This window comes from Tasmannia lanceolata, unplaced genomic scaffold, assembly GCF_043159265.1.
Source record: "Tasmannia lanceolata isolate RefF3 unplaced genomic scaffold, GAP_Taslan_0.1 ptg000007l, whole genome shotgun sequence".
Lineage (NCBI taxonomy): Eukaryota > Viridiplantae > Streptophyta > Magnoliopsida > Canellales > Winteraceae > Tasmannia > Tasmannia lanceolata.
This window is the reverse complement of record NW_027518684.1, coordinates 26,623,292-26,632,590: the sequence shown is the minus strand read 5'-3', so window position 1 is coordinate 26,632,590 and position 9,299 is coordinate 26,623,292. Positions and strand designations below refer to the sequence as shown.

Sequence of the window (9,299 nt, the reverse complement as noted above, 5' to 3'; positions counted from 1 at the left end):
TCATGAATTTTTATGATAATATAAAAATATCGCTATATTTTTAAAATCTTGGAATAATTTTGGGATTTTGTCATTTTATCGAAATGCCGCGGTAAAAAAGCAATACAACTCAACTTAATTAATCCGCAATAAAAACTCAATATTATGAAAATATCAGAGACATTTGTGACATAGTTCTCTATCAATGATATTGACAGAATAATAAAGAGTACAATTTAATTTGATTTAGGGAAAAGCCTATTTACGTTGAGGCCCAACAAATGAATGGGTTGGATCTTCAAACAAGGTGGGAACCACTGCATTATTTAAAAAATACATGCCTATGCACAAACACCATATAAATAGTGCAAATTCGCAGGCTCTGTTTCTTTGGATAGGTGTAAAACAAAATTTACTTCCATTTTAAGTGGGAAAATGGATTTAAAATTTGCTTTACACCTATTTTATGTCAAAAGAATCCGAGCCTTAAAATATGCAGACACCATCTGTAAAGGTTTCTATAATGTACCATCCTTCTATAGATCGGAACATCTGATGGAGATCATAATCAGGGCAACGCTTATTTACAATTAAGGCTCAACAAATGAACGGTTTGGATCTTTAAACACCGGAAGACCACTTCTCCGGCGACAAAAAACTTGGTAGCCCCCACATAGTTCAGCGGTTTGTTAAAACTATGCTATAAAGCCCCCAAATCGCTTTGGACCACACTCTAAACACTACTTTTCCTCTTAAGGAAATTAGAGATTCATCTTTAATTGACCGTAATCAAGGTTTAAAATTTCGGTTTCGGTACTTGAAATTTCAAAATTTCGACCGAAATTTCGTACAAAACACGAAACGAATATTTTATTTAATATTAAATTTCGGTCGAAATTTCTGTAAAATATTAAATTAATATTTAAAAAACAGTATTTTTGGGTCAAATTTCGGAAAAACCGAAATTTCGGCTGAAATAAATGACCGTTTTGGTTTTGGTTAATTTCGGTGTTGGTCTCCACCTCGAAATTTAAAACCATGACCGTAATTACAATTTGCATTTGGCAATTGGGTTTTCTCTTTTTGGACTTCATTACCATTTCTGAACTTTTCCGTATAGACTGGTGCCATGGGAAGATCTTGTGGTGTTTGGGAACTCTTCAAAAAACCAAAAATCTACATGAAAATATATTCTCACCGGTCATGGATGGTTAACATCGGGCGACTGGACAATTTAGTGGCAATGTTGTAGGACAGCGACCAAAACCATTTAGGCCCCACAATAGTTCAGCTCCCAATTTCCAAACAACCTATGCTATAAAACTCCCAAAATCCACTGCATCACACTCTAAACACTACTACCGATTATTGGAATAGAGTCGGAGCGCTACAAGCTTGATCCTGAGCATCAACAACCATAGAGAGAAGAGGTCTTCAAATCTTTTCCACCACAACTCTTTTCATCTTTTTTATTTTATTTTTTTGAGCGGTAACATTAAACGTTTTATTAACAGCAGCAAACTGATAACAGAGATTGGGGATAAGGTGTCCCTCACAATGTAAAACAGTAGCAAAATAGTCCAGCCCAAAGTGCCTACAACCTTACGAAGCTTTGGTCAACGAATCACACTTTATATGATTAAACTTTGGTCCCACTATTCGGCAAAGACCGCGAATCCCCGTAATAATACTAGCCAAATTCCACGGCCCAGGAGCCTTATAAGCTTCCCATGCAAGAGCATTTGAAGAGTCACCTTCCATAGTCACGGGGCTTGAACTTGCTTTTGCAAACCATTTGAGGCAGGAAAGGAAAGCTTTGGCATCCACCTCATTTGATTCGTACATCATTGCAAAGTCTACGAAAGTTCTTGACATGCCTAATCGTTCTATACTTGTAGCATTTGGTATTCTTAGCATAATATCATGCAACTTCTCATCATCTTTAGAATCATTTTTGAAAAATTCTTTCCTTGATTAGAAAATTTTGATTTGCATTTTCGTTTTCCAATCTAGATTACAACTATTATTTTGATTTTTGGAAAAGAATGCTTCATATTTCTCAAAAATCGAAACATTGGCCATTTGCATCGTCAAGGCTTCATGATTTGTTAAAAGATACTCAAACTCTTCCAGTGGCTTGTGTTGCCCACACTCGGAGAGAAATAACAAAAGGAACTCCTTTTAAAGACCATGGATTAGATATCTTTTCAACATGACCTTGCTAATTGGTTCATCAGACCTAAACTGGAAACCTCGACACAAATATTCTTAAACTTTGAAAAAATAATGGGATATAATCATCTTACCATGAGAGATAGAGGCAAGTTCATTTTCAAGCGTTTAAAGCCTTGCATGTTCTTCCAGTTGAAGAGCTTCTCAAGTCTCTCACACCACCTTTGGTGACTTGATATTTTACATATGATCAATCAAATCTTTAAGAATTGATCCTTTTAAAGAATAAAGAGCCTTACCGCGTGTTATCCTCAATTTCTTCCTTGCTTCGGCATTCTCAAGTATACCAGCATGCATCTCCATGTCATCTCCGGCAACAATCTCCCATAGATCTCGCCCTCGAAGATAATAAGCCTCCACACACACATTTGTAGTTGGAGTTGTTGAGCTTCTCCATGCTGAAATGACTCAATCTTCTGCTCATGCCTATCCTTAGTGACTCCGATCGACGCAACCTTCTTCCTTTTGGTTCTTTTCTTATTCAAGAACCAAGTTCCTTCATCCCAAAGCAAGTCACCACCCCATTACCTAGAATAGCTCGGATACCATGTAAAGAGATTCAAACTCCCTACATGCCCAAGACTGTAGAAGACAAATACCCAAACCCAAAGAACATGATCATACACAATCGAAAATCCAATAAGAACTTCATTAAACTCAAGAAAGAAAACACTAGCGCTCAAATTTTCCTTTCACACGGGGAAGGACCCTATAGGTATACGTAGACTTTAGGAAGGTTCCTAGACCAATTCTAGATCATTTACATTTCATTCGAATGGAATTTTCTGGAAAGCCACATCTACAATCGGGATTCTAAAGAGTAATTATTTACAAATGTACCCTCTGACACATGACCGAAATACCAATGTATATAAACTAATAAACAAATGTAAATCTTAGTCAAGCTAGCGCAACATATCAACACTTTCACCTCAACCCACCTAATTAGCCAACCACTTGGATCCAACTTGAGAATTTGGAACCTGATTGTTCCATAATCTTTAAATCATTCTCAGAACTTGCAACTCCCTAGACAATTCAAAAAGATACCTCTTCTATGAAGATGAGAATTCATTAAACTTAAGATGAAAAGCAAAGTCTCAAGCTGCAAAGTCTCGGCCATGCCTCCACCAAAGAGATGGCATCAGCTGCACACTCATCTATAAGATCCTAACAGCCCAATGAAAGTTTAAAAAAACATTGACAAACCATCCACAACATAAAGCTGAGTAAGGAGAATTTAAACTTCAAGTCTTAAATAGCAAAGAAGAAACCATTCACATTAAAATCCTGTGGTTATAATCTAGGAAGTACGGGTACTCTCCCGGGGCTCCCGCACCCGCACCCGACACGTATGGGGTGCGGGTACGTCCGGGGTACGTACCCCATTTTTTTAAAAAAAAAAACTAGTTTTGGTGGTTGGGTGCGTGTCGGGTGCATACCACGTGTACCCGACACGTCCTGCTTCTTCCTGCTGCTTCTTTTTTCCTCTCCTGTACTTCTCTCTACTTTCCTGTACTCAGTGTTTAATGTCTTTATTATTTTATTGTCCATTTACTTAAGATTTATATGTAAATAACGGAATACCCCTCTTTTGGATTTATTAAAAATAGTTTCAACACCCAAATCTAAAAGGAAAAAAAGTCAACTCTCCAGTTCTAGTACAAAATTCAAAGAAAAATGGTCGGATCAAAATTTTAACTTTCTTAACTTCCAAACGGTGGGGTATTTTTCAAATTTTAAAAATTCATAAAATCTATTTTGTCCAAACATTATTAAATCCCAAAAGCCTGGTAAAAAAATCTCATAATTTGGTCTCTAAAAATTATTCATTTTGTCAGGTACTGGTCAACACACTGATGACAGACTTTTTTTTCTAATGAATGATGTATTGATGCCTCATGTTATGAAATATGGAACTTAATCACTTATGAAATGAAGAGTAATATTAGAATTTTCCATTTTGGTGATGTTATTGTTATTTGATTGCTCTACAATTTTTTTTTTAAATTTTTATAAATATATAATAAAATATTAAAATATATTATTATATTCGGCGTACCCGAATATACCCGCACCGATTTTTTTGGCAAATCACGTACCCACGTACCCGTGTCGTGTCATACCCGCACCCCGTACCCGTACCCGTGCTTCATAGGTTACAATGTTACCATCCAACTTTTATGGTGCTTTTGAATCATCTTCTTTGATTTAAAAGGAAGCGAAAGCTATTAAGATTCAATCTTCTAACTCATGGAAGATTATAAAGTTAGGAATTACCAAAGACAAGGCTACCAAAAGAAAAAAAAAAACGACCAACTACAGAGTTTTCAATCATATTCGAGCAACCTACTTCCAATCAGCGATTTATAACACCATCACTTGGGCGTCCTACCTTCAAGAGATCCAGATGTTGAAGCCATGGTTGATCCAGACAGTCGCCATGAAGAGATGGGCAAAGCAAATATATATCAGCTTTTTCATTCAATCATTGAACCTGCAAATAGACAATCTAAGAAGGCACGAGAGAAAAACAAGTTACAACCCACATTCAATATAATGGCATTAAATAAAACCAGCCTGGCAATTACTTTCTCCATCTCAATATTTTTAGGCCATGGCTCATTCACATAATGGCTTGCCAGATCAAAAGTCTAGATCATCATTTACATTGTTAAGTGCAATATCCTTTTGTTTCCACAAATAGTTTCAGCCAAGAAGGTAGAACATGATTTCCAGATCACCTCTGCAGTGTTAAGTGCAATATCTTTTCCTTTCAACAAATAAAGTAACCTCTTCTAGTCAGTGTGTAATTTCAGGCAGCAAGCTACAAATCATGATTTCCAGCATAAACGAGCACAGTGACAAGTTACACATGCCTATATGATAAGATGATCTATATCATCCACCTCGTGAGCCCAACCATGTATATTTAAGTACAAAATAAAATTATGAAAGAAAAAAAAATCCAACCGACGATTTTCAGACAAGAACAGGAACAATGGTCTACCTTCAACAAGCAAAAGTCCAATGCTTGAATGGTTAGGGTCATGTAATCATTGTGATTGTTATATACCATGATATGTTTATATCAACAGTAGGATCCAGATGAGAAATGGTCCAAATCACATGACTGAATAGAATGATACAAAGTGTGACATAAAACAAACCCATTTTTATGGTCATAAAAAAAAGACAAGCGTGGAAAATAAATGACCAGTCAATGGTTAGCATCATCTAATTGGAATATTTCTTGGGCTATGTTCTATTACGAATGGAAGCCACCCAATCCTCTCCAACATAAACGCGCGCCAAAACACACACACACACAGAGATGAACAGTAAAGATCTACCCATGTGCCATGTCTCCCATATTACAGACACACACGCATGCACATGCAGACAAACACACAAACGCACCCTAAGATGAGCAATCAGGATCTCCTATAGTCCTACCCATGTGCCATGTATCCCATATTAGATTCAATCATTGTTTTTGATTGAATGATACTATTAGATTCAATCAATATTGAAAAATAAAACATTGTTTCACACCCCTTTATAGTCAACTAAATCCATAAACATTAGAAATAAAAAATAGATAGGGGAATTACTTCCTTCCTATTGTAGAGCAAATGCAATCCAGATGGGTGGCATCATAGACGAGTCAACATCAAGGTTTTGGCAAAGTTGTTCGATAGTCCCATCCGCTAGGTTGAACACACATACATTATATGGTAGAGGTTGAGGATTTCCTATGGTCCTTTCAAAATAGTCATAATATTTTAAATAGTCGACAAAATAAATACAATTTCCCCTACATGACGACGGTGATGAGAAGTTGGAAGCAGATAGCGAGAAGGAACCATTATCGCTCAAAAGCAACATATGATCACCAAGACTTTTCACCTCAATCCACCTCCGTGCAGGCTCACCACTTAGATCAACCATGAAAACTCGAAAACCGCCTTTTATATAATCATTGGCTTCATCACCATATTCAGATTCATCACTGTCGGTACTTCCCTCATTTCTGTACAAATATTCCCTCTTGAACAGCAACAACTCCCCAGCCAATTCCACCAAATACCACTTATAGGCATGGCCACCAGTTGGCATCGGCGGAGGTGCAAATATAGTCGCCTTTGGACGATGACGACGACCAATCTCACAAATAAAAAGCTCTCCATCATATTTCACGAAATAGAATTGCCCCTTAAAATATATTATATCGCTGACCTCTAGATAATAATGTATGCGAGGCCATGCTCTGTATCCCGGCTTAAAGAAGGATAACACCGATGTATGATTTACTGCTAAAATCATATAGTCTTGGTCATGCGATGAAGTGGGCCTGGAGGATAAAACAGCCTTTTGTACAATAGCATTATAATGACGACTATCACGGTTGCTACATGGATATTTATCTAGAGGGGCAAGGAAGATTTTCTCCCCTGAAAATGGATTAAATAGATCCATGTCCATATCACCATCTACAGTAATCACCCATCCGTCAATGGATCCTTGGCACCACATTTTAAGAGGCACTGGGGCTAGAAGTTGATATAGTTCCCCAAAAGCCATCAAAATTTAGTCTGAAAGTGTTTAACAAAGTAAAGAGTGCCATTATGAAAACAATGGAGTGCAGATAGCATTTCTCATCTTGAGGGCCGTTTTACACTGGAATCTGTACAGATAGATGAAGGCCCATCCTGTTACGTACCCAAGATCATGGTTTGAAATTTCGGACCTAGCCGAAACCGAAATTTCAGCCGAAATCCGGTAAAGACCGGCGAAATGTCAGTTTTTTGGGCCGAAATTTTGGCTGAAATTTTGTAAAGAATAAAAAAAAAATATTTTGTTTGAAATTTCGCCGAAATTACGAAAATTTCCGAAATTTCGACCGACCGAAATTTTTTACTTTTCGGTAATTTCAGATTTCGGTCATTCAGTGTCAGTGTTGACTGAAATCCGAAATTTCGGATTTCGATTTCAGTCGAAATTTCAAAACATGCCCAAGATTAGCTGGAAGATCTTCTTGATTTCCTTAGTAGTAAATTTCCTTATTTCTTGCTATTGCTAGGATATTCCCCTTAGTATTAGTTTCCTTTTATTTTTATCCTGTTTCCTAAGTATCCCTTAGGATTTGGGAAGTTTGGATTGTTTCCTAAATAGTAGAAATGCAAATTCTATAAGTATGTAATATCTTTCTTTTTAGCGTATGAATGGAAAAGCAAGGACTGCTTTAGGAGATTTGGCCATCTCGAATAGGTCTACATTGTGTCTTTCTCTCTTATTTTTACTTTTATCCAAGGGGTCGTATGACAACCACCCTCAAATTTGGCAAAAAAAAAAAGACCCAATTTTGCAATTGGAAATAAATGATAAAGATCCCAAAGTGTGATTAAGAAAGGGTGACAAGAAAAAAATCTTCACCCAAAAAAAAGAAAAAATCAAACTTTTCATATAAAACACATTAAAAATGGAGGTTAAAAACCCATTTACCCAAAAAAAAAAAAGGTTCATCTACAAATCATTGAAATAAAAATGCTCATGCTATTGAAAATAGAACAAAAAAAAAAAAAGGAAAAATGAAAGTTGAGAAAAAGCAAAAAAAAAAAAAAAACTTGTATTGTATCTAGGAATGTATTCATCAACACTTTCATAAAAAGAAGAAGAAAGAGCTTTATCAGCAATCAGAAACAGAAATAAATAAAATAGCAAAAAGAAACAATACTGCCATGCATGAAACAACTAAAATTTTCAGCTAAAAAACAAAGGGAAGAGAGTAAAGCTTAGCTAGAAAAAACAAAAAAAACAATCCCATTTACTAAGAAAACCCTAATTTCCCAGCTCAAGGAGACAGACCTTCGTCTCTCAATGTATTAGAAAGACAGAGAAAAACTCACCTCCAGAAATAAAAAAGCAGGGAGAGAAAGAAGAATTCACCGTCTGAGACGAATATTTGCTCGTTTTCCCTCTCATTGGACAAAAGAGATTGAAATTTGAAAAAGAAGTGAGGCTAGGGCTTTTACCTTGCCTAATTACATTGAGCTTTATAATTACATTGAGCTTTGTGACTACCTTTCCAATGTCAGTCTAAGGGTGCAACTCGGGTCGGGTTGGGCCGACCCGACCCGAGTAACCCTTTTTCTAACCCGAATCTGACCTTACCCGAGTTCAACCTGACCCAACCCGAGTACCCGAGTTTTTAAGCTTACAAAAAGAAATTTCAATAAAAAAAGTCGGGTTTCACTCGACCTGAGTTGCACCCCTAAATGTCACAAGTGTTTTGGTGATTGGGCCCATTACTATGGTGGGCGAATGGGTGTCGATGAGATGGGGTTCAATAATGTTGGAAGAAGCCCAACGAATACTGGGGTTAGGATGTTTAGGCCCTATTTATTTTGGATTTTGAGAACTGGTTGTGTCTCCAATACGGATTATTGGACTCAAGAAAGGCTGAGATTATGATAACCGATGGCGAACCCTGAGACCGATTATTGGCCTCAAAATTAATGTAATTTGTAGGAGTGTCAGTGGATCCACTTCCGATCGGATTATTGGACTCAAAATTAATGTAATGTAAGTTATAAATCTCCACAGAATGAGGCTCACAAACTGAAATTAACAGAAAATTCTCTAAGCTTGAAGGAAAATGGGAAGGACTTTCCAGATCTAGCTTCCAAATAAGAGATCAAAAGCCACACTGTAATTGATCTACTAAGACTTGAACAATACTTGCATGGAATCTTGGGAGACAAAATGGTACGTATGCAATTGTAGGATCTTAAGAATGCTTACCAGTCATCCAATAGAAGAGAATTTTGAGGCAAAATCCTTGAGGAAACACTTCTAGTAAAAATCTCTTGCATGACGAATAAGAGCAGAAATCTGCTTCTTTTCTTGATGGATCTTGATCCACGCTTCCAACGGATTTTGGCGCAGAGACACCACGGCTAAGATTTAGGAGATAGTCCTTGCAAATCAAGGATGAAGAAGGTGAAGAGGAGATGCAGCTTGAAAATCCCCTCCTTCCCTGCTTGCTAGAAAATCACAGAGAAATTCCTAAAGAAGAGAGAATTTCC

The 9,299-nt window shown here is 36.9% G+C and overlaps 1 protein-coding gene across 1 annotated transcript; it reads right to left on the bottom strand.

The window, feature by feature from the left end:
• Positions 1 to 5,832: 5,832 nt before the first annotated feature.
• On the bottom strand, positions 5,833 to 6,795 carry LOC143880711 (F-box protein At2g17036-like). The gene has a single exon (XM_077383688.1). It carries the CDS (start codon positions 6,793 to 6,795, stop codon positions 5,833 to 5,835), a length of 963 nt encoding a protein of 320 aa, XP_077239803.1.
• Positions 6,796 to 9,299: the final 2,504 nt, after the last annotated feature.

Bases quoted from the DNA above. Each gene is read 5' to 3' on its own strand.
- LOC143880711 (XM_077383688.1), bottom strand. From the start codon at position 6,795: ATGGCTTTTGGGGAACTATATCAACTTCTAGCCCCAGTGCCTCTTAAA.